The sequence below is a fragment of the Eptesicus fuscus genome, chromosome 15 (assembly GCF_027574615.1).
Source record: "Eptesicus fuscus isolate TK198812 chromosome 15, DD_ASM_mEF_20220401, whole genome shotgun sequence".
Taxonomy (NCBI): domain Eukaryota; kingdom Metazoa; phylum Chordata; class Mammalia; order Chiroptera; family Vespertilionidae; genus Eptesicus; species Eptesicus fuscus.
In genome coordinates this window covers 74,114,804-74,142,255 of record NC_072487.1, presented here as the reverse complement: position 1 = coordinate 74,142,255, position 27,452 = coordinate 74,114,804, and the positions used below count along the sequence as shown (strand labels likewise).

At 56.0% G+C, this 27,452-nt stretch overlaps 2 protein-coding genes and 1 long non-coding RNA gene across 5 annotated transcripts in view; 1 reads left to right on the top strand and 2 right to left on the bottom strand.

The window, feature by feature from the left end:
- The window catches only part of ODF2 (outer dense fiber of sperm tails 2), a 30,896-nt gene extending 23,037 nt beyond the window's left edge, over positions 1-7,859 (bottom strand). Inside the window, exons 1-3 of one of the 3 annotated variants that reach the window (XM_028127296.2) lie at positions 7,677-7,859; positions 4,942-5,032; positions 3,312-3,437 (exon numbers count right to left, since the gene is read on the bottom strand). In XM_028127296.2, coding sequence (XP_027983097.1) covers positions 3,312-3,437; positions 4,942-5,032; positions 7,677-7,840 — 381 coding nt within the window. In that variant the 5' untranslated portion in view covers positions 7,841-7,859. Of the gene's footprint in view, positions 1-3,311; positions 3,438-4,941; positions 5,033-7,327; positions 7,399-7,676 lie in introns of those variants that run through there. The other 2 variants (XM_028127301.2, XM_054726937.1) reach the window with 2 other exon arrangements.
- LOC114226783 (uncharacterized) lies at positions 7,088-15,863 on the top strand. Its single transcript, XR_003612891.2, has 2 exons — positions 7,088-7,423; positions 14,321-15,863. It is a non-coding gene; the product is annotated as an uncharacterized LOC114226783 (long non-coding RNA).
- A 1,041-nt stretch (positions 15,864-16,904) lies between these two features.
- CERCAM (cerebral endothelial cell adhesion molecule) lies at positions 16,905-26,502 on the bottom strand. Its single transcript, XM_054727587.1, has 13 exons — positions 26,283-26,502; positions 24,823-24,933; positions 24,546-24,663; positions 23,299-23,433; positions 22,937-23,141; positions 21,734-21,853; positions 21,339-21,415; positions 21,116-21,222; positions 20,139-20,271; positions 18,620-18,747; positions 18,253-18,456; positions 17,655-17,907; positions 16,905-17,304 (listed from the first exon to the last, which is right to left on the bottom strand). Exons 1-12 carry the CDS (start codon positions 26,465-26,467, stop codon positions 17,655-17,657), a joined length of 1,776 nt encoding a protein of 591 aa, XP_054583562.1. The 5' UTR covers positions 26,468-26,502; the 3' UTR covers positions 16,905-17,304.
- Between the last annotated feature and the right edge of the window lie 950 nt (positions 26,503-27,452).

Genomic DNA, 27,452 nt, shown 5'->3' with positions numbered 1-27,452 from the left:
GACTATACATTGCTTTTATAAGAAAAATAATTTTTAATATTTAAAAGGAAATAGGAAAACATACAGAAAGCATCATCACAATCGAAGTGAAAAAACAACTCTGCAGCCCTGACTGGGTAGGTCGGTTAGTTGGAGCATCGTCCCATAGACCAAGGGGTTTCAGGTTCAATTTCAGGTCAGGGCACATACCCCGATGGTGGGTTCGATCCCCAGTTGGGATGCTTACGGGAGGCAACAAATCAATGCTTCTCTTTCACATCCATGTTTCTCCCTCTCTCCCTTCCTCTCTAAAATCAATTTAAAAACACACACTTGCATGGATATGGTAAAAGTACTAAAATATTAGTTTTGGGACAGTGATTACCTTTGGGGAGGACGTGAAAAGAAAGGGTCAGAGGGGAGATTCTGGGGAAGCTGGCTGATCTGTGCATGGCAGTATAACTACTACCTCAATCTCGGCAATGGTTACATGGCATTCCACTGTATGGATGTAGCATAATTTAAGCAATACCCTCCTGACTGACATTTAGATTGCTTCTGATTTTTCTCTATTACAACTAAATATTTTAAAACTTAATAGGAGCCAGATTAGAGAAGAATTACAGGCAATTTCCTATTTTTCTGTATTTTCAGTTTTCCGTAATAGAAATAGAGCCCTTCATTTAATAATAGAGAACAAAGCCAGACCTTCTTTTTCTCAAAGCTAACCTTATGTATCCGAAAGGGTTTTTAGAAAACTAGAATCCCTACATGCACACTGCAGCTTCTGGGACCACGTCCCGCTCCACCACAAACCTCCACCTTGTCCCGAACAGAAAGGCCAGGCGGGGGCCTCCCAGGCACACCAAGGGCCCCTGGGAAGTGGGGAAGGGCTGGCCCAAGTAGCATGAAGGACAGCTCCTGTTTGAGAGATGACAAGTCACCCCTCTGGGCCCATCCACTGCTGGATTCTGTGGCCCAGGTCTGAAACAGACACTGAGCTTTCCAGAGACCATAGTTCCTAGCAACTCAGGTCAAAAGGACGCCAGTTTCCATAGCGGCATATCTTTGTTGTAGACTCTGAAAACTACCAAGTCTTTTCATTGTTTTGCAAAGCATCTTAAATGTTAAAATATAGTATGCTTATAAAGAAATTCAAGCATGCCATTAAAAATAAACCATTAAAGCCTCCCATACTCCAAGGGTAAGCACTGCGTAACACTTCTGTATACCCTCCCAGAAAATGTTATGTGCATACAAACATATCCACACAGGGACACACAGACTCCCCTTTCTGGACAAACTGAGCCGAACTCTCCATGCTATGTGGCTCTACTACCTCAATCTCGGCAATGGTTACATGGTATTCCATTGTATGGATGTAACATAATTTAAGCAATATCCTCCTGACTGACATTTAGGTTGCTTCTGATTTTTCTCTATTACAAACAATGCTGTAGCAAACACAGTCCCTGTATTCTTCTGTGACTTTTTAAAAAATATATTTTATTGATTTGTTACAGAGAGGAAGGGAGAGTGATAGAGAGCCAGAAACATCAGATGAGAGAGAAACAGCGATCAGCTGCCTCCTGCACACCCCCCACTATGGATGTGCCCGCAACCAAGGTACATGCCCTTGACCATAGGCTCTATCAACTGAGCCAAACTGGTCAGGGTTTTTTTTTTTTTTTTTTTTTTAATGTGGTTGGCATGGATAAGTGCATGTCTTATTCTTTTTTTTAATTGTTAATCCTCACCTGAGGATATTTTTCCATAGATTTTTAGGGAGAGTGGAAGAAAGAGGAAAAGACATGAGAGAAACATCGATGTGAGAGAAACACATCAATTGGCTGCCTCCTGCATGAGCCCTGACCAGGTCCTGGGCGGGGAGGAGCCTGCAACCAAGGTACATGCCCTTGACCGGAATTAAACCCGGGACCCTTTAGTCCTCAGGCCGATGCTCTATCCACTGAGCCAAACCGGCTAGGGCTCTTCTGTGACTTTTTAAAGATAAATTCCTATGCCCTACCTCATTTTGTTCAGTGGATAGAGCGTCGGCCTGTGGACTGAAGGGTCCCGGGTTTGATTCTGGTCAAGGGCACATGCCAGGGTTGTGGGCTCCATCCCCAGTGGGGGGCATGCAGGAGGCAGCCGATCAATGATTCTCTCTCATCATTGATGTTTCTATACCTCTCTCCCTTTCCCTTTCTCTCTGAAATCAATAAAAATATATTAAATAAAGATAAATTCCTAAATGTAAAACTAGAAGCAATGTTTAAATAGATGCTGCCAAGCTATCTCCAGAACAGTCGAATCGGTTTCACGATCCTCTCAAAACTGTCAGAACACTGTTCACTTATTCCCTAGAATCCCCACACTCCAGTAATCTCCTAGGGACAAACAGGTAAATCAGGGAGTCAAAACCATAAGTATGATTAGAAACTTTAGGATAATTACTTTTATTTCTTGTTAATTATAGAAGTAATAAGCTTTCAGAAAACTGAATCTTCCAAAATAGATCAGGTATCATCATCGTAAAGTAGCCTCAAGCGTTTTATTTGTCCCCATAACGAGACCTCTGTCTAAAACATGACCAAAAGGCCTTGTCTTATCATTTGAGTTTTTTCACTGCCAGTGACTAGAATGGGCACATCTGTTCGCTGCAGGTGTAACCCAGCGCCCCGCAGAGTCTGGCATAAGTCTCAATAAACATACGCAGCATGAACTACTGCAGAGATGGATGGACAGGCATGCTGAGGTGTGGCTAAAAAAGACAACAGCTCTCTTGTTATCTTGACAACTAAGTCTGAAGGCAACTATGCATCAGTTTATTCCAAAAGTGGCTTTGATGACACTGTGGAATCTGTGCATGGTCTTAACGGTGACTACCTCCAAAGAGGCGACGCTGTGCGGGGTATGTACGTTCTGGTGTATATGCATACAAATGTAGATCTAGTTATGCTCCAATACTATCACAGTAACATGGAAAAAGGCACATGGCTCCTCACATATAAATTACAGAGGTCAAGCGTACAGCCCCTAGAATGAGACCCTTGAGTACTCACTCCAGCTCTGCCACTTTCCCTGTGAGCCCTCACTGTCCGGGCCTTCATTTCCTCATCTGTACATGAGGAGAGCAGGCCCTCCCACATCTCACTGTTGTGAGGACTCAAGAAGACTCACGTACTTTCAGGGTTCAGCAAGGCTCTCAGTAAACGGGACCTACTGGATGTCTAACAGCTACAGCCGACCCTGAATCGCACCGAGTGTGAGGCCTGCTAGATAGACCCTGACTAGTCCGAGGGGAAAAGCCTGAACAAGAGTGAGCCTACCTCCCACTTGCATCCCACATGCCGGGCAGATGATTTTCCGGGGGGCATCCAAGGTACCTTGGTTTTCACCCGGACACTCCGCCGCACATTCACGGTGTCCCCTTTCATTCCGCGCTTATGAGATTTCTGTGGAAAAGGACAAACCAGGGTCACTCTCCCACACAGCCGGCTGTGGTGTCACTCTGATCGACGGCATCCATCTCCAACTCTGCAAGGGAGCCTCTTTCTGACTACGCTGCTGCCGCCACTCCTAGATGCCAGTCCTGCCTACCTTCTAACCAGGCCACTGACCTCGGAGAGCAAGTGCGTTCGTCTGTCCAACCTTTGGAGTTAGGAGCGCAAGGAGGCCGAGCGGAGAGTGTCACCCTGCTCCGCAGCCTTCACCTTGCCCCACGGGCATGCTCCTACCTGGCTGCTGGTCGCTGCTGGTTTCGGGAGTTTTTTTATGTGGACGTGGACAGGGGTGTTCTCATCCACATGAACATGTAAGGGGGGAGTTGAAGAGCGGTCCTTCATAGTTCGCTTCTGGCAGGCCGAGGGAGACAACACAAAAAAGGGTGATCTGTGGATGAGTAAACTGGGCATAAAACACAGAACGCGCAGCCTCTGGGGGCCACTAAGGGCCTCGCCACCAAGCGAGCAGGACAGCTACTGACTACGGGCATGCAGGCAGGGACAAGGCGGCAGTGCATTCAGCAGGCTCCTGCAGAGATTCCAGCTGCAGACCATCAGAGGCACCCAGTCCAACTGAGAGAAGGGTCTGCAAGACCCGCAGGTTCTACAAGAGCCCAAACCCCGGCCCCAGGTGCTCAGAGCTGGATCTCCGTCCCAGCCTGCTGGAATGCAGAGCTCCTCCTTCGACTTAGTGCAGCACAGCTGGGAAGCGGACAAATCCTTCTACGCCATGATCTGTACTGGGCATGCGGGTTAGCACAGCAAACACACAAAATGATTACGGGGCACAATGAATCAGGCCGCAGGCAGGTAAGAGACGATGAAAAGAGAGAGCTGGAGGAAATGCCAAGGTGAGAAGGTTGTATAGATTCTAAAAAAGTATAAACAGCCAAAACCGGTTTGGCTCAGTGGATGGAGCGTCGGCCTGCGGACTGAAAGGTCCCAGGTTCGATTCCGGTCAAGGGCATGTACCTTGGTTGCGGGCACATCCCCAGTAGGGGGTGTGCAGGAGGCAGCTGATCGATGATTCTCTCTCATCGATGTTTCTAACTCTCTATCCCTCTCTCTTCCTCTCTGTAAAAATCAATAAAATATATTTAAAAAAAAAAAAAAAGTATAAACAAGGCAAAATCCCAGCCACGTACCCCTCACTCACCATCAGCTCCTACCCCCTCCCCATCTTACTTTCTTCTTCTTCTTCTTTATTATTATTATTATTATTATTATTATTAAAATCTGTTCCAAAGACTTTTGGAATTTGCCCAGGTGTAAGACAACCTGCTCAACCCGGCAGCCTTACCACAAGCAAAACCACCCCCAATCGCTCAGCAGAAGGCCCCTAGCAAAGTGCCACGCTACAGCGGTGCCAGCCGGTAAGGCAGCTCCTGGAAAAGACGTGCAGAAGCGCTGGGGCAGGCCTGCAGACCGAGGGCTGCGCCGGGCGCCCGTCACCTACCGTCACAGTCACACTGGGTGCGCCACAAGCTGTCCTCAAGACCTTTTTCTGCGTGAGACTTGTTACTCCGTTCTTCCCACACGATGGAAACCTGCACCCAGGTATAAGAACCAGGTTACTACCAGAAAATTAGGGTCCTTCTATTGCTTAGATCTCCCAAAAGTATACACTACATATGGTGGGTAACAAGTTGGCGGCTAGGAGAGCTGGTCTGGAATCACTTGGCTCCCTTTGCATGAGCGCCAAACATGCATGGTGTGCCCGGCAGTGGGATGGAAACAGCGGCGGTGGCATTCACAGGCTGGCCTTTTAACCTGCCATCGCATCACATGTATTGTGACCTTTTGCTGAAAAGCCCAGCTGTCATCCTGTCAGGTGACAAGAAACAGGCAGCACATGAGCAACAGCTGGGGTAGGTAAGGTGAACGGGCCCAGGACGGTGCCTGGAGCAGAGGTGGCGCGGGGAATGGCTGGCATAAAAAGACAGCAATAAGCTCGGGAACAAAGTCCCTGTGACTCAAGTTCATAAAATTAACAGTCATATAGCCAAGAGAATGAAAAATTACCAGTTCCCCAAATGCCCCACTTGATCCTTTCTAAGCTCCTAAGAAGCCGGGTTGTTTTTGTTTTGGGTTGTTGTTTTTAAACACCACGTGTAATTCATCTTGCTTATACGCAAACAGCCCTCCCACCAGATTTGCAAAGGCAGCAAACATTGAATCCCCAAAATCTGGCAGTATTACATCCAAGAATCCCAAGATGGGAAGGGACCTGGAAAGTTCATTTGGTCCATTCCACGGACAGCCTCCGACAGCCCCAAAATATGACTTTGCCCTCCCCACAAATACCTGGGAAAATAATGCAACATAAAATACGATATAAAAAATCTTGAGCCTTTTAACATGCATTTTGCTGTATTATATTATACCTTGATAAAAAAAAAAATTTATTGAGCCCTACTAATCATTTAACCAAGAAATACCAAAATCTAACAGACAGGTTTTTTTTCCTTCCCCACTTAGAACATTTCTATTTACGTGAAGCCAGTAGGTTTGGGTCACCTCGTCCCCTGAGCGGACTTCCCATCAAACCACTTGGATCCCATGAACACCTTGCTAACTGCCACATCCACCTCCTACATCAGTCATTTATTGACACCTGGTCTTCTTTCAAAAAGGATGAGCCTTGTGCTCCACTGAGACAACAACAGTGGCCCTATTTTGCTACCAGGAACTGGGACACCTGGGAAGAAAGGGAGGGAGGGAGAGAGGGAGGGAGTCGGGCAGAGCTGAGAATGTGTGCATGCACTTTTTTTTTCCCTCCTTCCCTTTAAAAATGATTTCCAAATATTTTGGTCCAGACTTTCAATACACCGAACAGAGAAGCTGAAAAGAGAAGCCTCCTGCAAGCCTGGCCTGGGGGCCCCTGACCACCTTTCCCTGCCCTTGGGCGGAGGCGCCCCCCGCGTTGGCAGTACCTGGGGGAGCCGCCCGAGGATGAGGCAGACATGACTAGGCATCAAAGCCGCAAAGGTGGGCAATTGGGTCAGCAGGCTCTGCTCAAGGGGACTCAGAGGGGCTTGTCAATGAGAATCTCAGGGGCCGGGCATCAAACGTCCTCTCTGAGGGGAGGAGGGTGGAAGCTTTGGGGGTGGCAGTTGGATGAAAACTTGGGAGGCGCTCCTCTCTACTGTCCAAGTCGCACAGCAACTGTCCTGCCAAAGTGGGGGGAGAGAGGAGAGGCTGAGCGACCTGCAGGGCGGCGGGTGGGCGCTGGTGAGTGCGGGGGGCGGAGCTCCCCGCCCCGAGGAGGAACGGGAGGCGGAGCCTTGGGGGAAAGGACCACCACGCCCGGGCCCCACCCAGGAGGGAGGGTGGGGGGCCATCAGGAAGAAAACCTGAGGTGCTGGTGGGAGAGAACCGCTAGGCCCCAAGTGGGCCCGAAAGGGCCGCAACCAGCGCCGGGAGCTGGGGGTGTGTGGGGATATTCGTGGGGGGCCAGGGCAACAGTCTCCTAGGAGAAGGGGCGTTCCCGCTGAATCGCTACCGGAGGGACCAATAGTATTTGAAGGAGGGAAGAACGGAGCGACGGGGACGGGGCGCTCAGCCGCGAGTGGGTACCGCCGACGGAGGGGGGGAAAGCCTCTCGGTCGCAGCAGCGGCCGCTGGGACCTAGGGTCCGAGTCAGAGCGGGTCAGGCGCCTGGCTGTGCAGGGAAGCGGAGCGGGACCGCGAGCGGGTGGACCCGGGGGGACAGCGCTGCGTCCGGAGATCGGGCAATAACTGCCGTGCGAGGCCCCCGGGAGGGAAGGGCGAACCCCGCGACGCCCATAGGCAGGCAAGAGGGCGGGGGGCCAGTCTCCGTCAGCGGAGGGGTGACCACCCACCAGCGGGCAGAAGGGGACCAGTTTCTGCCCATAGAGAGAAGGCGACGCCCTGCCGGAGGGCAGCAGAGGAGCGAGCCGAGCCCCGCCGGTCGCCAGGTGAGGAGGGGGCGGCCGGCCGGCCAGTTAGCGGGAGGAGAAGGCCCGCGCCGGTGGGCGGGGCGGGGGGTCAGGTTCTGACGGGAGCGGGGCCAGCGCGCCGGCGGGCTGCGGGCTGGGGGCGACGCGGGGGCGCGGGGCGGCGGGACGCGGCGAGCCCGGCCGGGACCATCGGGTCCGCGGGGACCGGCCCCGGCGGTGGCCGCGGGACGCCCCTGAGCGCCCTGGGTCCCGCCTGCCGGCGGCCTCTCACCAGGAGCGACACGGCTGCGCCCAGAAACGCCTCCTTATGAAGTCGTTGAAGTCGGAGGCCAGGGTCGTGCCATGGAGACGCCGCGGCGGATGTAGTCCTGCTGCAACGGCGGCTCCTCCCCGCTTCCGCCTCCTTTTCCGACACCCGGTCGGGAGCTCGCCCATTGGCCAGTTCAAACCCCCCGGTGAGCCTCTCGGGTTTCGCCATTTAGGCCCGGACCCTGGCGTCACAGAGATGCCCCGCCCGTCTTAAGCACCGCCTACTTCCGGGCCACGCTGCCCGTCGCCATGGAGACGCGCGACGCCACCGGCGGGCCCGGCCGGCCGGCCCCAGGATTCTGGCCCCGCTGTCCCCTTCCGCCTTTTTGACCCTGCCTGCGGGCCTCCTCGAGTCCCAGAACTCAGAGAGGCGACAGAACTCTGACCTGCTCCATTTGATACGTTTTAGGAAACGGCACCGAACAAGTTAGTGGCCTGAGCGGCGCCCTGCTCCTGGGAATCCAGTCCTGTCTCTCCTCTGCTGTCGGTATCGAGATGGGGCCGGCCTCTGCACACCACCCCCTCTCCCCTTCCCACATCGCCTCTGTCTTGGTCCAGACATGAGGAAGGGTCCGAGTCCCCCTTGCTCCTCACGGAGTCCTGTACACTGAATGCCACTGAGTGTACAGACCTTCTGTGATGAGGTTTTCGCTGAGCCGCCATCTTCTCAACTATGTTTCACTGTCAGCCAATCATGAGGGGCTGTCACGTGGCTCAGGGTTCCGCCCTGGATTCTGAGAGACTTTAACATCCTCAGGGCCACCCTGGCTTCCAGTTCCTGGACGTGCTCATCTCCGAGGCCTTCCCCGCCCCTCAGCCAGGCACCGTCAGGGCCACACAACTTATCCGCCCGAAATTTTAAATTCCACCTCCATCCTGCTTTTCTGCCTCGCTCTCACAGTCATTTTTCAGCGTTAGGGAACATTCCGGTCCCTTTGACCGGTTCATTTTCTCCCTGGTGAATAAATGGTGGGTCCCCAATCCCTGTAACCCAACCATCTGAGGCTCTGCCAAGACCAAACCCACAAACCACTGTCCAGCAATTGTTCTATTTGTCCCCAAACCCTTCCCCTTCCCCACAGTGGCTTTTCCAAACCTTTGCCTCTTCCCCATCCCATACTCCGACTCTTCTTTTTCATAGAGAAAAATAAAGCCATCAAGTGGGATACCCTCCACCTTCTCCCTCGCTCCCCCATCTCTGTCTTCCCCACTCACTCTTAAGTCCCCCCTCTTCCGAGGAAGAGATGTCCTTCTTGCTGCCCAAGATAAACTTCCTGCTTCCAGGCCTAGGTCAAACACCTTTGTAAAATGTCTCTTGCTATCCCCAAGATAGACTTGTTTGTCAATGCTCCCACCTTCATTGAAGCAATAAGTCCCTACTATGTGCTAAACCCAGTGCGAGGGGCACTAGGCCAACACATCCCACCAGTCTGCAAGGGGCCCACAGCTGACCGCTGTAACGGGACCAGGTAACATGATTAAAGCTTTTCCCTGCCCACCCACAGGAGGATTCTGCCCTCTGTGGTTTTTCCCCTCCCCACCATCTGAGAAGGCTCCTTCCATGCCAATGCAGTTCTTTGGGGCTTAGAGCTGGGCAGGAAGGAGGAGGAGAAGGGAAAGGCCAGGAACAAGGACGTGTGGGGATAGGGGTGCCGAAGAGAGGGCGCAGGGACACCTGTAGTGTGTAAAGGATGTGGGATGGGAAAGAAAAGAGGAATTTTGAAAGTACAGATGTCGTCTGGGCACCTGCCCCTTTTGTGGTGTTGGGGAGTTGTAAGTACTTGAGTTATTCTGCTATTACTCTGGATCGCTAGACCGTGTGTTCTGAATGCAAACCACTCTAAGCCTGGCCAGCACAGACTCCTTCCTTTCTTTCCTTTAATATATGTGTATTGCTTTCAGAGAGAGGAAGGGTGAGGGAGAGAGAGATAGAAACATCAATGATGATGCAATTGCACGTCCCCTCCTGGGGTTTGAGCCCACAACCCAGGCAGGTGCCTGACCGGGAATCGAACTGTTACCTCCTGATTCATGGGTCGATGCTCAACCACTGAGCCATGCCGGCCGGGCAATAATCATGACATATTGGTTGGAAAACAGGTTGCAGAATGGGGTGTGTAGTAAGCCTACGTAGGAGCTTGGAGGCAGGGGGACGTGCAAATATAAATTCATGGAGAAAAAGACTGCAAATTTTGACAGAGGAAATATGTGTATTTCTTATGTTATATATGACATTTTGGTACTTAAAAATGTTTTTACTGTAAACCATATATTCAAAAGAGGTTATGTCATGTATTGTAGTTTGCTAGGGCTGCCATAACAAAGGGCTGTACCACCAACTGAGTGACTAAACAACAGAAATGTGCTGTCTTCCGGATCTGGAAGCTAAAAGTCTGAGGTCAATCAGGGTGCCAGCAGGCCGTTGCTCCCTCTGTAGGCGCTGGGGGGTATCTGTTCTGGCCTCTCTCCTGGCTTCTAGCAGCTTCATGGTAGCAGAACTTTCGGTTTACACCTTGTATTGTCCCTGTGTGCATGTCTGAGTGTAAATCTCCTTTTTCTTTTTTATTTATTGATTTTGTGTGAGAGAGAGAAACATCGATTTATTGTTCCACTTATTTTTTTTAATATATTTTATTGATTTTTTACAGAGAGGAAGAGAGAGGGATAGAGAGCTAGAAACATCGATGATAGAAACATCGATCAGCTGCCTCTTGCACAACCCCTACTGGGGATGTGCCCGCAACCAAGTTACATGCCCTTGACCGGAATCGAACCTGGGACCTTTCAGTCCGCAGGCCGACGCTCTATCCATTGAGCCAAACCGGTTTCGGCTATTGTTCCACTTATTTATACAATCATTAGTTGATTCTTGTTTGTGCCCTGACCGGAGATGGCACCCACGACATTAGTGTATCTGGACAATGCTCTAACCAACTGAGCTACCCGGCCAGGGCCAGATTTCCCCTTTTTACAAGGACAGCAGTTATACTGGATTAGGGACCCACGATATCCCAATGTGACCTCATCTTATCTACGTTCATGTACAATGACCCTGTTTCCAAATAAGGTCACGTTCTGAGGTTCTGGGAGTTAGGACACAATTCAGCCCAGAGCACCGTGCAGATACTCAGTTGAATGATGTATAATAAAACAGCCTGGCCAGTGTTGTTCCGTAGTTGAGCATTGACCCATGCACCAGGAGGTGGCTGGTTCGATTCCCAATCAGGGCACATGCTGGGGGTTTCTGGCTCCATCCCCAGGAGGAGGAATAAAAGAGATTGATGTTTTTAAAACCAAAAGCCACTATCTCAAAATGCTAACACTGGCAATTTTCTTTTTCTCATTCTGTTTATTTTTATTTATTCTTAAAATAAATAAAAATAAATATTTTCTATTGCTTTCAGAGAGGAAGAGAGAGAGAGAGAGAAGAGAGAGAGAGAGAGAAACATCAATGATGAGAGAGAATCACTGATCAGCTGCCTCCTGCACGCCCCCCACTGGGGAACGAGTCCGCAGCCTGGGCATGTGCCCTGACCTCCAGGTTCATAGGTCAGTGCTCAGCCACTGAGCCACACCAGCTGGGCCTCATTCTGTTTTTTAAATGTCAACAATGAATGAGAAGTAAAGGGGGAGCTGCACCTCCAGCTCTGAGCCCAGCCCCTGTGCTGCTCGCAGCCCCTGAGCCCTCCGGCTCCCACTCCAGCCTTTCCATTTGCCCAAGGGCCTGATTACCAGTTCTTTCCACCCAGGAGCCCCTCCTCCAGGGACCTGATGCAACTCCCCCGCCCCGCCCCCGAGAAGGGATCCACCCCCGGGGGGTCTGGCTTTTTCTCCCAGTGACGGGAGATCTCCGGTCCCAGGTGCAGCTGGAAGGGGACATTCCCGGGGGCCCCAGGAGGCTGGCTCCTCTTGGACTCTGACTCCCACTCCCTGGCCCTGCCTCTGAGGTTGGGAGGATGCTGGGCTCAGGGGAGAGTCTGGTTCTCCAATTATCCAAACCAGGGCTTTCTCAGCTGTGGTCCTTGCACCACCAGCAGCAGCAAACCAAGGAACTTGTTAGAAATGCAAATTCTTGGACTCCCCGCTCCCAGACCTACTGAACCAAACTCTGGGGGTGGGGCCCAGCAATTGGGGGTGGGGCCCAGCAATCTGTGTTTTAATAAGTTCTCCAGTTTGAGAACCACTTCCTGGACCATCCGGAGGCATCTTAGAGGGCAAATCTTGTTGTGCCCCTTCATTTTACAGCGAGGACAGGGCCTGGCTCGAGTGGCACAGACAGTTAAGTGGCATTATGGTGGCACTGCAAGTTAGGCCATTGGTTTCCAGAACCCCCACTCTTTGCTCTGACTCAGGCAGACCTCCCAGTCCATCCTGATTCACTCTGTCACCGTCGGGAAGGTCACTGTGAGCCACCAATGCAGCCCTCCCTCTGTCAGGCACCGTGCCACTTGCATTAGCTCATGAATCCTCATGCTGCACAGTAAGACTGCCGTGAGGGCCAACCCCCTTTTACAGAGCAGAAAACGGAGGCTAGAGAAAGGCCAGGACACTTGCCCAAGGTCACAGAGATAGAGAGTGCTGAGACAGAACACCAGGCAGCTCTCTCTGTCCCCAGGGCCCAGGTTGTGGCTAAACAAGACCACATCAAGGCCCGGCCGATGTGGCTCAGTGGTTGAGCTTGAGCCAGGACCAAGAGGTTCCCAGTTCAATTCCTGGTCAGGCCACATGCCTGGGTTGTGGGCTTGATACACTGTGGGGGTGTGCAGAAGCCAGCAGATCAATGATTCTCTCTCATTGTTGATGTTTCTCTCTCTCTCTCTCTCTATCTCTCTCTCTCTCTCTGTCTGAAATCAATAAAAAATGTATGTATATTTAAAAAAAAGCATGCCCCCTGAACAGGCAAAACAGTTGGCAAACAGCCGATGTGCAAAAGCCACTGCCATTTACTCCTAAGAGAGCCCCTTGTCCCTTGGTTTGCACACAACTGGGGTGGGGGGCAGAGCGGAGTAGCAACCGTCCACCAGGAGGAGATGGTAAACATGGTCCCTGCCCACTGACCCCATCCCCCCCCTCCCGGGGCCGCCTCCCAGCAGCCGTGAGCCCCAGGCAGCAGGGCACATAGAAACCCAAATATTTGCACAGCCTCTGAGTGGTTTGGGTGGCTCAGTGGTTGAGCTAGAGTTAGTCTTGATAAAAATTTCATAACACATTCTTCATAATACATATTCAGATTAGAAGCTATAGTATAAGTATTAGGGAAGATATTAAAGCTCAGTTTTGTATAAAACTTCCACATAAGCTCTAGCTGGTTTGGCTCAGAGGATAGAGCGTCGGCCTGTGGACCGAAAGGTCCTGGGTTCGATTCCGGTCAAGGGCATATGCCTAGTACCTCGGTAGCAGGCTCCTCCCCAGCCCAGGCCCTAGTCAGGGCACGTGCAGGAGGCAACCAATCGATGTGTTTCTCTAACATTGATATTTCTCTGTCTTTCCCTCTCTCTTCCACTCTCTCTGAAAACCAATGGGAAAATATCCTCAGGTGAGGATTAAATAAGTAATAAAACGTGATGCTGGATAAAAAGGAAGACAGCACCAAAAGCCACCTGCTGTATGATTCCATCCGTACGACGGTTTGGAGAAGGCAAAACCATAGGGACGGGAAGCCGATGAGCGGTCTCCAGGGGCTGGAGTGGAGGCGAGAGCTGACTGCAGAAGGGCACAGGGGAGCGGGGGAAGCTGCAGCTTGTAATTGCATAGATTCCGTGTCTGCATTGTAGTGGCGGCAACATGACTGTTTATATTGTCAAATATCATCAAAGACATTATTATACAAAACTGAGCGTAGGTAGATTGAGCAGGGTTCCCAAATCTGTCAGCTCCTCCGAATGACCTGGAGTGGTCTGTTCAAAACCAGTCAGGTGCCCTGGCCAGTGTGGGCCAGTGGTTAGAGCATCGGCCCGTGGGTTTCGGATTCCATTCCCAGTCAAGGGCACGTATGTGGGTTGCAGGTTCGATCCCTGGCCCTGGTTGGGGCTCGTGTGGGAGGCAACCAATCGATGTGTCTCTCTCACATCTAAGTTTCTCTGTCTCTCTCTCCCCCCTTCTTCCCTCCCTCCCACTCTCACATAAATGGGGTGGGGAAGTGATCTTTAAAAACAAAAAAATAACTAGTTAGACTCCACCCAGAAGCTACTGAATCAGACCCTGCAGGGGGGCCGGAGGGGCAGGTACCTGCAGTTTAACAAGCTCCCAGGTCAGCGGTGCTGGAATGTGTTTCAGGGCCAGGACTTCTGGGTCAGGACAGGATTTCAATGAAGCTTCTAGCTCTAGCCCAGACTTGAACCCTGACCTCCAGGCTCAGGTATCCAACCCCTACCCGGCATCTGTACCTGGATCTCAAATTTAGCACGTCTAACCGTGACCTCCTGACCTGCCCCCACACCAGCCCACCGTCGTCTTCTCCATTTCAGTCCATGGCACTTCCATTCTTCCAGTAATTCTGCCAACAACGTTGGCATCATCCTCACCTCCTCCTCTTTCTCCCTCTCTTTTGTTGATGAGGATGTTTAGTTTTAATTTCATAATTATCAACAACTCTTCATCCAGCAGGACTCGGAAGGGGACAAGGACAACATGGAACCCCAGCAACAGCAGCGAGAGCACAGAGATGGCAGGGTGTCGCGAGCAGTGGGCGTGGGGTGCGCTCCTGTGCTGTGGAAGGGATGGCCCAGTGGTTAAGGTAAAACACGAGGCAACGTTGGCACCGTCTACAGCCAGCCGTGGGGACCTGCTTGCTACTGGTCTTGTCATTCCCGGAGCCAGGGTGTCAGCTGGACTTGTCATTCCCGGAGCCAGGGTGTCAGCTGGACTTGTCATTCCCGGAGCCAGGGTGTCAGCTGGACTTGTCATTCCCGGACCCAGGGTGTCAGCTGGTCTTGTCATTCCCGGACCCAGGGTGTCAGCTGGTCTTGTCATTCCCGGACCCAGGGTGTCAGCTGGTCTTGTCATTCCCAGACCCAGGGTGCTCCACGGCTCCACAGTCCTCGTGCCCTTTCTCACCTTGCCGAAGGCCACGTGCTTGCCAAGCACGCCTCAGGCTCGGCAGCGCCGATGAAAAGCTGGAACCGTTTGTGTTGGCCCAACTTTCGCCATGGAGAAGATGCCAGGACGCATGTACTCGAGGGCGACTCTCATTCCTCCCTGGATGGACTCGCCGCCTGTGCCATTATGTTGTGTGAAGTCACCAGCCTGGCGCACAGATCCCAGAATAATTCTGTGAAGGCAGGACCCTTCATGGCCAAATCACTCCTCCCCAGTGCTCAGAGCAGGGCCGTTTTCTGCTGTCTTTGGAACTTGGTCTGCAAAGAGCTGGAAGGAGATGAGGCCCAAGGGCTCGCCGGCAATGTTGAAGAACGCCGTGGGGTTGGCCTGGGCTAGGGCGGCTCCTGGGGCAGTGTCTGCAGTGTCTTCTCTGGAAATTCTGTGGGCTTTACCTTTTCATCACCTCCCCACCCCCACCCTGGCAGCAGTGTGGTGTGAGGCACCATTGTGTCTCGCCTAGATTTCTTTACTGGGTTCCTAACCGGTGTCCCTATTTCTGCCCTACAGTTCATTCTCAGTACAGTAGCCAGGGTGATGGTGTTACACTCTAAGTCATTTCTCTGCCTGAAACCCTCCGGGGCTCCTTATCTCAGAGTAAAAGCTAAAGTGGCCTCCAAGGTCCTCTCTGCTCTGGCCCTGACCTTGGCTCCATCATCTCCAGACCTTGGCTCCTCCTTGCTCCCTCTGCTCCAGCCACACTGGCCTCCTTGCTGTCTTTTGAACTTGCCAGCCCTGCCCCTCCTGCCTCAGGACCTTTGCACATGCTGCTCCCTTGGCCTGGAATGGTCTTCCTTCAGATTTCCCCATCATGGGCCCCCTCACCTCCTTCAAGTCTTTGTTCAGATGTTAACTTCTCAGATCATACTTGACATCTCCTCCCTCCTTTTTTTCTATAGACCTTACCCTCTAATATTTACTTGTCTGCCTCCCTCACTAGAATGTCAGTTCCCAACCTCATGGAGCTGACATTTGTCTGTTTTATTTACTGCTGTATCTCTGCTGCCTAAACCTGGCCCATAGGAGGTGCTCAATAAATGTTTATTTTAAAGAATGAAGGGGAGCCTGGCTGCTGTGGCCCAGGAGGTCATGGTTCAATTCCCAGTTGGGGCACATGTCTGAGTTGTGGGCTTGATCCCCAGTGTGGGCTATGCAGGAGGCAGCCAATCAGTGGTTCTCTCTCATCATTGATGTTTCTATCTCTCTCTCCCTCTCCTTTCCTCTCTGAAATCAATAAAAATATACTTTTTTAAAAAAAGAAGGGGACACCTGAAGCCTGGAGAGAAGTGATAGTTCAAGGTCATAGCCATCCAGAATCGATGGCTTTCACTCTTAGAACAAACAAACTTTAAACGCCACAGCTCTGGCCCAAAGTCCTTCTCACAGCCATGCCAGGTCCTGGATCCGAAGCCGGACCAGCTGGGCCTCATCGCCAGGGCCGCTGAAGAAAGAAACTTAGAGCTGCCTGGCCACAGTCCTGTGCGGGCCTCCGAGGCAGCCTCCTCCCCACCCCCTCCAGCTGCCTGAGTGCAGGCACCAGAGACAGTTGCTAGGCCCAGACGCCTGACTCTGAGGGTGAGGGGTGGGGCGGGTGGAAGAGGGCCTGCAGTTCCCAAGCCGAAGAGCACAACACAGCTGCTGCCGCTAACCCACAGCACAGGGGCAGATTTCAAATGCTCCAGGCTCCCTTCCCCTACCAGCAGAGGGCGCCCTGGCCCACGAGGTCCAGGCTCGGCCACCTAGCGCCCTCTGGCGGCCACACTGGTTCAGGCCAGAGGGGAGCCTGATCTCCCCAGCCACTTCCCCCAGAGGGTCCTGGCTACACAAGTGAAGATCCAAAGGCAGGAGGCCTCAACAGCCCTGGGTCTGGCCTAGGCCCACCCTGGCCTGCAAGGTGAGGCCTGTGATGCCCTTGACAGTCCCAATGGGTGAGCACTCACCGTGGGCTGGGCTGCTTCTCTTCCCACCCCCGTTACCAGCCTGGCTCCGCCTCCAGGCTGCACTCCCCTCTGTCCCTCCAACTGCTCCCCCATAGATTTCAGACCTCCTGACAGGCAAAGAGGCTCAGCCACGAGTTAAAAAATGTAAAGTGCAAACACCAGCTGACTTTTATTGAGGGCCTACTGGTTGCTGGGTCCTCCTCCCACCACCTTGCACTTCCCACTGGCTAGGGACCCAGGCTTTGAGCTGGGGGGCGGGGGCAGCTGAGGTGGAGGGCCCCCAGCAGCCGGGTCCTCAGGGAGGGCAGGGCCCCTACGTCCCTCCATCCCAGGCCGTGAGGCAGGCAGGCAGGCAGGAAGGCCTGCGAATGCTGCCCTTCCATGCTGTGACCTCGGGCAAGGAGACGCATCTCTGGTTTCCCTGATGTACGATGGGGCCAGAGGGCAGAGTGGCCATGCCCAAGGTGGCTGCTGGTTCCCACTGGGTCTGTGGTTCCTGGTGGCGGCTCCCGCCAGCAATCTCCAACTCTGCTCCCTGGACAGCACTGGCCTCTCCTGGGAGAAACAGAGCTGGCGTCAGACAGTGAGAGGCAGACAGAAACAGACACAGATTCAGTCAGAGACAGACAATCAGAGGTGAGCAGCGAGAGGCAGACAGAATCAGAGACAGCGAGAGGCACCAGATACAGAGAAACAAAGAGCCAGAGACAGACACAGAGCGAGAGCTAGAGGTGGACGGAGCAAGGCAGACAAACCAAGACACAAACACAGAGAGGAAGAGCAAGAGAGAGAGAGAGCGAGAGCGAGAGAGAGAGAGAGAGAGAGGGGAGACAGGCTGAGAAGGGGGAGCATGACCGCAGAGTTGGACATGGAAGGGGAGAGAACACTCCAGGCCCGGCCCGCACCTAGAGCTCGTCCCTGGGGTGGGGATGGAGGCTGTGCCCACTGCTGCCAGCCAGGTCCAGGCGGGGGCCGCGAAGGGTCTTGTGAGAGCCGCTCCAGCTGATGAGGCGGCCACTGTCGTCGTCCCAGAGGGAGGATGTCTCCGTGTCACTGAGCCACTCGGCGTCCCCCGCGTAGTGAGTGGGCTCCGCAAGCAGGGGTCGGGCGGAGAAGGCCTGCAGGTCCCGAGGCCAGAAGTGTGCCTTGTACTGCTCACTGGGGGTGAAGACGGCGGAGGGGGCCGAGGTGAGCCCCGGCATGCAGGCCTCATGCACCTCCCCACCCTCCCCATCTAGACCTCACCGCAAACAAGAGAGGCATGGTTTCCCTTAGCACCCTTTTCCGGATGGGGAAACTGAGGCCCAGAACTGGGAAGTCGCCTCTCTAAAAGCCACACGGCCAGCAGAGCCCACCCCTCGGGGAGTCTGCCTCCAGGGTGAGGCGGGGCTCCTCGACCACTCCTTGGCGCCTCAGCCTTGCCAGCCTCAGTCTCCCCACCTGCCCGGCCAGGGGGTGTACAACTTGCTGAGGTGGGCCTGCCCTGCCCCACCCGAGACTCACTTGGGGTGCTGATCAAACATGATGGGCAAGAACTCGTCCACGGGCAGCATCCGGCGCAGCGGCTGGGAGGCCAGCAGCTTGCGGGCGCCTGCCAAGCTCAGGACGTATGCCAGTGTCCAGTAGGAGTACCCGGCCACCACCAGGCGTGGCAGCCCCTCCACGGCCACCTCCTCCTCAGGGTTCACCTGCTTCCGGCCGAGGTAGCTGCAGGCAACATTAGGGTCCCAGGAGTCATTGTAGGACCTGGTGTGTCACAGGACCAACCCCGTCCTCCAGGACCAGGCTGGGGGAAGGAAGGCTCCAGGCAGGAGGCAGACCCCCCCCAGGCCCGCCCCTCTCCCTTGCCCTGGGGGTGCCGACTGCCTACATCAGGTCCCACGGGAGTTTCTCTGCCTCCACCTCCTCCATCAGCCTCTCCAAACGCCCCTTGAAGTTGCTCTCAAAGCGCACGTCATCCTCGAACACCACGACCCGGGCCAGGCCCCTGGCAACCACCTGTGGTGAGAGGTGGGGGGGGGGTTTAGGTTCGGGCTGTCCCCTTCCCCCTGGCTAACACTGACCTCTCCCTGGCCTCATTTACACTCCAGCTGCTCAGTCCTGGCCACGCCACTCCGCTGAGATCCCACGCCTTGCAAGGCCCCCCACACCCCTTCTAGCGCTCCAAGCAGGCTCGTGACGGCGACGGAACCCGTGCTGCATTCACGGAGTGCTGCCATATCCCCGGGGCCACAGGGCCACCGCCCATCTCCAGGGACCCTCAGCGGCAGCGCACACATGGCCCTGGACTGCAGCGAGGAGACAGAGACAGGGAGGTGAAGCCACGCGTCCAAGGACACGCAGGCCGCAAGTGGCAGAGCCAGGATCTGAACCGGCACCTGCTGGGCTGCAGGGCCCAGGTGCTCACTTGGGCCTCCTGAGCTTTCTTCCCTAAAGGAGGCCGGGCTGGGCGGGGGTGGGGGAGACCCTAGCCCCCAACATCGCTAAGAAAAAGCACTTTCCGGAACTTTTGGAAATGTGAAAAGAACATGAAATCAGCTCAGCAAATGGTGAAATGTACATCATGTGTCCATCTGTTCAGAGACCGTGGAAAACAATGAAATAGAAGCTCACACACAAACATTTTGGCTACAGCAAAGAATAAAAACAAGGAGGGAGTCTGCACCGTCTCCGGGAGGGGGCGCCCCTCGGGCCAGTGTCCCCGCAGTGGCCTCTCAGAGTCACTCACACCCCTGGCCCTGGATTGAGGCCCTTCTTCCCACCCCTGAACACATCAACTCCTTCCTGCCTCTAGGCCTTTGCTCCTACTGTGTGTGTTTTTTGCTCCTACTGTGTGTGTTTTTGCTCCTACTGTGTGTGTTTTTTTGCTCCTACTGTGTGTGTTTCTTTGCTCCTACTGTGTGTTTCTTTGCTCCTACTGTGTGTTTTTTTTGCTCCTACTGTGTGTGTTTTTTGCTCCTACTGTGTGTGTTTTTGCTCCTACTGTGTGTGTTTTTGCTAAGGAGGCTCTTCTCTTCCCCTGTCAATGGCGAGGTGCATGAGGGCCCCATCCTGAGCCAGAAGCCCAGGCCAGTGCGCACACTAGGGCAGCCTGTGTACCTCCTTCAGAGGCTGGTGGATTTTTCCTTGATTTCAGTGCCCCCTCTGGTCGCTGAGCCCCAGGAGGGCCAGGGCTGCATATTCTCTGTGTTCTCAGAGAGGACAGCTCCTAGCACAGTAAGTGCTCAACAGAGACTGCAGAATGACCACGGTGTAGGGTTGGACACAGGTTTAAAGCTGCGGGGCGCCTTTGCTGATGTATTCAGTCACCCACCATTCCCTCCAGGGCTGGGCAGAGCGCAGGGAGTGGGAGGCCCCTGCTCCCTGAGGCGGGCCGGGGCGGTCCTCACCTCCTCCCAGATGGCGTAGTGGCTCAGGAAGCAGCCCACCTCACCCTTGGTCAGCGTGCGGCCGGAGTAGGGGTCCTCGTAGCCAGGGAGCAGGTCCACACCGAGGCTCCGCAGGACACTGCTGTTGAGTGTCCTGAGGAAGACAGGTGTAAAGGGATGAGGGGTGCCGCCAGGGACTCGTCCGGGCGCCTGGTGCGTGCTGGTCAGTCACCCGGGAGTCTGGCGTCAAGGAGGTTTCAGCCTGTTCCTGCTTCGTGTGGCCTGAAGCCGTCAGTGAGTGGATGGGGAAACTGGAGCCACCTCGGGCCGAGTGACCCACAGGGGAGGGGGTGGCAGCACGGGGTGGTGGGTGCATGAGGGGGCGCACCCCAGGGTGAATGTGGGGGAACATGCAGAGGCCCAAGCACAGGATGGCCATGCTGTGACCAGAGGCTGGGGCGCATGCACAAACAGCAGCGGGCACGTGGGGCTGAGTAACCCGGGTTCCCCGGGGAGTGGGACCCGCCTGCTCGCACCCCACATGTCCAAGTCCAGGATGGAGAAGAGGAGCGCTGGGCATAGCCATGAAGACACCTGAGCTGTGGAATACTGACTGTGTCGGGCCCCCAACCCTCGCAAGCCCCTGAGAGAAAGGCACCGCGCTCCCCATTTACACCCCAGGGCTGAGAGATGGGGTGACTGGGCCAAGTCACACAGCTGCCAAGTGGCAGAGCCGGAACCCAAGCCAGGAGCTCCTGGGCCTTAACCACTGAACTCGCCCCCTCCTGGTTCTGTCTGCCCGGGGACCCCTGAGACAGAGTTCCTCAGGCCCTGTCTGAGCACCTGGAAAAGGAAACTCACTCAACTCATTCATCTGCTTTCCCCCCCCAGGGGGCGCCAGTGGCCCACACTGCCCCCCACTGCCCAGGGCCCTCCCAGGGAGCTCCAGGGGCCCACACTGCCCCCCTGCTGCCCAGGGCCCCCCCAGGGAGCCTCACCGGCCATCCACAGCATCCACCACCCGCCCAGAGATCTCCATTTCCCAGAGCGAGCTCAGCATGCGCTCACGCCTGTCAGGCCTGCGGGCCAGGCTGATGACAAAGACCTGGAGGAGGCAGAGGAAGGGGGAGCGGGGAGTGGGTGCAGGGCAGGGGAAGGGCCCACCCAGGGGAGGGGCCCACCCACCTCCTGACCCCAGTCCTGCAGGCTGAGGGAACTCACCTCATCAAATCCCATCTTGGTGGGATGCTTAGGGGGCCGGGACACATGAGCCGAGGCCCACATAGGGGGCCCGTCCACTGCAGAGGAAAGCACCCCAATCATGAGCGCCTTTGGCAGTGACCCTGGAGTCCTAACCCCCCCGCCCCATTCCTGCCCCTTCGGCAGAACGCCCAGCAGGAAGGGCCCTCAGAGATCACAGAATCCACCTGCCTCCATTGTACAGATGGGAAGACTGAGGCCCAGTGGAGAATGGACTTGCCCAGAGTCAGGGAATAAGTTAGGGGTGAGGCTGGGACCCTGAGCCCGATGCCAGTCAGGCCTGGGGCCTAGGAGAAGGGGCACAGGGGAGGCGGGGCGTGGTGGCAGCAGGCGGGCGCCCGGCTCCCAGCCCTCACCGAGCGCCTCCAGGATGAGGTGGACGAAGTTGACCCTCTCGTCCTCCAGCTCCTGGTGGGACTTCACAGGCACATTCATGTACCCATAGCGGTGCTCGTTGCACACGTGGACCGAGACTCCTGCAGAGAGAGGCCGGGTGAGTGCCGGGGCAGGGCTCTCAGGAGCCAGTCCTGCCAGGGTCCCAGTGCGAGTCCTCCCTGGGACTCAGTGTCCCCACCTGTGGGATTGGAAAGGGCTTGGCTCAAAAAAAAATAAAAATCTGAGGGAGCTTTCTGCTGAGGTGGTTTACTCATTTAAATGGTGTTCTGGAACACCTGCTGGTTGCCAGGGCAATGGCGGTGAGCAAGACAGACAGAGTCTGAGCCTCAGGGGCCAGGGACAGGCCAACTCCGTGCCTACAGCAGCGGTACAGCCACGGGAGACCACCTAGGGGGGCCACGGCTTCCTGTCCTCACTCTGCCTCTGCCCAGATCCAGCCCCGATCCAGCACCATCCGCAGCTTTGACCCAGATCCCTGACTTAGACCCACACCCTCTCTTGCTCCCTTCAAGCTGTCCTCCACTGGCCGCCTTTTCATTTCTTCAAGACTTGCCGCCTTTATTAAAATCACTGTTTACTCTTTGTCCTCTATGGACTGTGAACGCCTCAGGGGCAGGGCCACGGTATCCTGTGGCTCAGTGGTTGAGCATCAACCCATGAACCAGGAGGTCACGGTTCGATTCCCGGTCAGAGCACGTGCCTGGGTTGCGGGCTGGATCCCCAGTGTGGGGCGGGCAGAAGACACCTGATCAATGGTTCTCTCTCATTATTGATGTTTCTAACTCTTTCTCCCTCTCCCTCCCTCTCTGAAGTCAATAAAAATGTGTTAAACAAATAAACAAACAAAACCACTGTTCACTAAACCTCTTCAAACTGCTGGCCAGTGAACCTTGGCTCATAATCAAAGTAGTGGTGGCAATGAGAAAAGACATCTGCTTCTCACTTTTCTCCATACATTTCTCTCTCACTTTTAACATGTGACTTTTTTCCTTCCTGCATGTCTGCACCACAGACGTGGGCAACACCCCCTGCACACAAAAACCCATGACAACGCTCCCCTCTCTGAACTGTGTGTAGAGTGGGAAGGGCATGCAAAGCAGAGGGAACAGCATGTGCGAAGGCCTAGAGGCTTCCAAGGAAGGATCAGGGAGAGCTGTCCTCACCAGCAGCCTGGCAGGAGTAGGCGAAGACGATGATGTCGTCAAAGGGCCAGGTGTAGTTGGGGTGAGGGGGGTAGAAGGCGAGCTGGGCTGCCCCCTCCGCCCGCAGGGACACCAGGAAGGTGGAGTGGACCATGGGGACCCGGAAGCAGCCCCGGCGCTGGCGGTTCTTTGTGGGGAAGTACTCGGCTGTGCGGCGGTAGTAGCCCTGGGGAAGGGGGTGCTCTGGGCAGTGAGAGGGACCCTCCATCCCAAGAACACTGCTCCCTGCCAAGGCGCACAGACCCCAGGGCCTCCGGGCCCTCTAGTCTCGGGGTCCCTCCTCCCAGGACCTCCAGGTGCCGGAGGTCCCGCCCCAGCCTCACCTGCGGAGTAATCCCGCACCAGAAGTTGGAGTAGTAGGTCTGCGAGTCCAGCATGGGGGCCGCCACGGGCAGCCCCTGCTCAACCAGAAGCCGCAGTGTCTGGTTGTTGGTCAGAATGTTGTCGGTGTCTGCAAACTGTGAGGAGGGGGTGTCACCGACCCCAGCCTTGCCTGGCTGCAGCCCCCAGAGATTCGCTGGGTGGGAGCCCTCCAGATGGCCAGACTCCCAGAAGTGGCTCTCAGAACCCAGTGGGGTTCCCTACCAGAGGCCTAACCTACAAACTAGTAGATCTCTTTCTGGACCAAGGATCTAGTCTGGGGCGCTGGCTCAGAGTTTGGGTCCAGAGATAAGAACTGAGTTGCTCGCCCAGCCAGTGTGGCTCAGTGGCTGAGTGTCCACCCATGAACCAAGAGGTCGTGGTTTGAGTCCAGGTCAGGCACACGGCTGGGTTGCCCGCTAGATCCCCAGTAGGGGGCGTGCAGGAGGCAGCCGATTGGTGATTCTCTCATTGATGTTTCTATCCCTCCCTCCCCTCTCTCTCTGAAAATAATCCTACCTAATAATAGACAAATATGCAAATTGACCGTACCTTCGCTATGCCCACGATTGGCCAGGAGGCGTGGGGGGGGCGGGACTTGGGGTGGCCGGGGTGGCCGATTGGGCCGGCGGGACGCTGAGCTCATGTCACCAGTGGCGGCTCGAGCTCAGCATCTGCGCCATGGCTGTGCTGCAGCACAGAAGGGGCCTCTGGGGCAGTGAGCGCACGTCCCACCACGGACCATCAAAAGCGGGGGAGCTGGGTGCCTGTCCGCTGGTGCACCAGGCCTTTCAGAAGCCGTGCCGGAGGCTTCTGAAAGGCCTGGTGCACCAGCGGACAGCACCCAGCTCCCCCGCGATAGAAAGCGAAAGTGTGTAGGGGACCCTACACGTGCATGATTCAATCATGCACTGGGCCTCTAGTACAAACATAAAATTTAAAAAAAAGAAAGAAAGAAAGAACTGAGTTGCTGATCTAAGAACTTTCTCAGAGATCTGACTTGGGGCGTAGATCCAAAGGCCTATTCTGAACCCTCGTTCAGGGAACTGGAATCTGTCTCAGGAACCCAGGCTTAATATCTAGTCTGAGTTCAAGCACAGGGATCCAAGCTCCGTATCTGATTTCTGACCCAGGTTGCTAGCCTTCAGGAGGTGGTCACACCAGAACTTCTGTCAGAAACAGATCCCAGTCGTAGGCCAGGCTTGCTCACCAGGATATAGTCTGCCCTCGCGTCCCTGGCAAAGGTCAGGGCCTCCTGCTTCAGCTCCATCAGAAACTGGTGCCTTTCTTTGGTCCAGTGCTTGGGACCCTCTTCGTCTGGGTAGGGCCTGAGGGGTAAAGACATGAGATGTCCCGGGGGTAGGCGGCGCCTCCTGCAGGGCAGTGGACGGAGCCTGGCTGGGAGCCCGTGGCTTGGGCTGTCCCTTTTCTCTCTGGGCTGCAGCTATTGCCTATCTCCCTCCGCCCCCCGCCCCCCAGTTCACCACCTGGACTCGCCCTCAGGCCTCCAGACCACGGCTGCATAGTCATTGCCCACAGCGGCCAGCCACTCCTGCAGCATCTCTGTGGTGTTGTCCGCGTTGTGGTCCGTGGCACACCTGGGGACACAGGAGGAAGAAGGGTGAAGGGGGTGCAGCCACAGAAGAACCAAACCCCGAGGCAGCCTTGACCCCCGCAGCAGCAACACCTGCGAGGCGGGCTTCTCCTAGGGGCGTGGCGGTAGGTGTGCCACAGAGGAGGGGCTGAGAGCAGGCAGCCAGGTGCCGTCACGGGTCTGTGACCCATGGTGTGACCTGTGACCAAAGGCAAGTCCGCCCCTCTCTGGGCTTCACCTTCTTCCTCTCTGACTACGCGATGGCCCAGCAGGCCGAGGTAACAGCTGGAGTGCATTTCGAAGGATGGAAAGTACCTCGGCTTTGAAGAACACACCGCCACACCTGGCTACCGTCCTTCCTTGCTGTGTGACCAGTCAGCCCCTCCCCAGTCGGGACTGGACGGAGAGCTGATGCTTCTCTGCTGGGGAGCTATAAGGAGGCTCACACCACACTGAGTGTCCTGGGCGGAGCTGACGGACACGGAACACGCTTCTCCTCTCCTGTGGAAGAGGCTCCCATGGCCGAGTCGGGGTAGGGGGCTCAGTGAAAAGCCAGGTTTTAGGTGACACTGTCCCTTTAAGCCAATTCCCCAGAAATGAAGACTAACTACGTGTCAAGTCCCGTAGGGGTGGGAACTAGGAGCTCCCAAACTGTGGTAATTGTGGGCGGCCTCCCCAGGCCACGGCTCCACCCCCAGCCCAAGTTTGGTGTGCTGTGAGGGGTAGTTTGTCATTTCCCTCCTTTTATCCCCAACCTCAGCTTGGGGCTCCTCCCTGTTCTGCTGCCACAGACTGTGGCCTCTGAATCCAGCGCCTTGTGGGGACACCTGGGGGTGGGACAGCAGAGGGGGCACTGCCATCAGCTGGCAGGACCAGCCCTCTACAGTCTGGAACCAGCCCAGCGGGAGGGGGAGCAGGTCTGACTCCCCTGCAGAGCAGTCTGGAGCCCAGGGCTGACTGCACCCCCACTGCTACCCAGGAACCCCCAGTCCTGCTGATGCCTGCCCCCTCGGGCCCCAGGGGATGTCTGCTATTCCTGTCTGCTCCCTCCAAGTCAAGCAACCCCAGGCCCCCGGGGCTGAGTGTGGGCACTGACAGCAAGAGGGGCCCAGCCCAACTCACACCCAGAGGAGGTGGCAAGAGGAGGCGCAGGGGCCAGGGTGGGTGTCCTAGGTCAGCCTCCGGCCTCGGAGGTCAGTCTGCAGGGCCAGGGGGACGGGTCCCGCCCGGGGCTAGGGGCTGAAGAGGGCCCGTCTGCCCGGGGAGGAGCCTGCCTGGGTGGTGTCTGGACTGGGCCTCATCTGGAGCTGGGGGGGCAGGTGCCCAGTGGGTGCCAACGCCCGGGTCTCTCACCAGAGGGTCAGCCGGGCCCGGGGGTAGTCCAGCCGCTCCAGCGCGCCCAGGTAGTGGGGTAGCGAGTGCTCGGCATTGCGGGCCAGGATGGCCAGGACCACGGCGGGCGGCGGCTCCGCGAGGCCCGTGACCTGGAGCCGCGGCCCCAGCAGGAGCAGCAGCGAGAGCAGCGGGGCGGCGCGCATGGCGAGCGCTCCGGCGGCGGCGGCGGCCCCCAGGGCTCCGGGCCCCGCCGAGGGGAGTGGGCGGCGCGGCTGGGTCGGGGCGGGGCGGGGGGCCCGGGCCCGGGGTGGGGCCGTGGCGGCCCAGAAGGGAATGGGGGTAGCGTACCCCCCCAACACAAAGTGGGGTCCCACTCCCCACCCCTATACGGGGATTTTCAAGTGTCCTCTCCTCGGCCAGGGGGCCACAGGACCAGGGCCCGGAGAGCCGCCCCAGACGCGCCCCGGGAGCAGCCCCCTCCCGGCTGGACGCCCGAGGGGGGGGCCGGGGGAGAGGGGCGGGTCAGGGGTGACGGCATCCGAGCCTTCCCGGCGTCGGCGAACGCTCCTCTCCAAATCCCTGAGATGCAACCCCCGAAATCCGGCTTCGCCGAGTTCCCGACGCCCCTAACTCGGATTCCTTGGCCCAACGTCCGACCCACGGACCTCAGCCACCCACCCACGGGACAGGACCAACTCCTCGCGGCCCGCCCCGGGCTCCCGGCCCCGCCCCCGCTGCGCGCCCCGGGCGCCCTCTGGCGGGCGCGGACGGAACTCCGCGGAGCCCGAGGCAGCGCGTCCCGCCCCAGCGGCGCGAAGGGGCCTCCTGACCTGGGCGCGCCGTCCCGCGGCGGTCGGAGCCTGGCGTCTCCCGCGTCATCGCCCTCGCCTCTGTCGCCGGCACGGGCGCTGCTTCGGTCCTTTAAGAGAGCAAAGTTCACTCTGAGACTGAGTGCAGAGCTAGGAGGCAGCACACAGCCCCTGGGAATACAGCCTCCCCTGGGGCCGAGTTGGGTTCTTAGGCCCCGCTGAGATGGAAAGGGGTCTCCAGGCTCTCTCTCTCTCTCTTTAAACATATTTTATTGGTTTTTTTACAGAGAGGAAGGGAGAGGGATAGAGAGTTAGAAACATCGATCAGCTGCCTCCTGCACACACCCTACTGGGGATGTGCCCGCAACCAAGGAACATG

Coding starts and splice junctions, on each gene's coding strand:
- CERCAM (XM_054727587.1), bottom strand. CDS start 26,467: ATGCGCGCCGCCCCGCTGCTCTCGCTGCTGCTCCTGCTGGGGCCGCGG. Junction 20,272..21,115: donor GTGGATGCTGTGGATGGCCG/GTGAGGCTCCCT, acceptor TGTCTTCCTCAG/GACACTCAACAGCAGTGTCC. Junction 18,748..20,138: donor ACTACGCCATCTGGGAGGAG/GTGAGGACCGCC, acceptor CTCTCACCACAG/GTGGTTGCCAGGGGCCTGGC.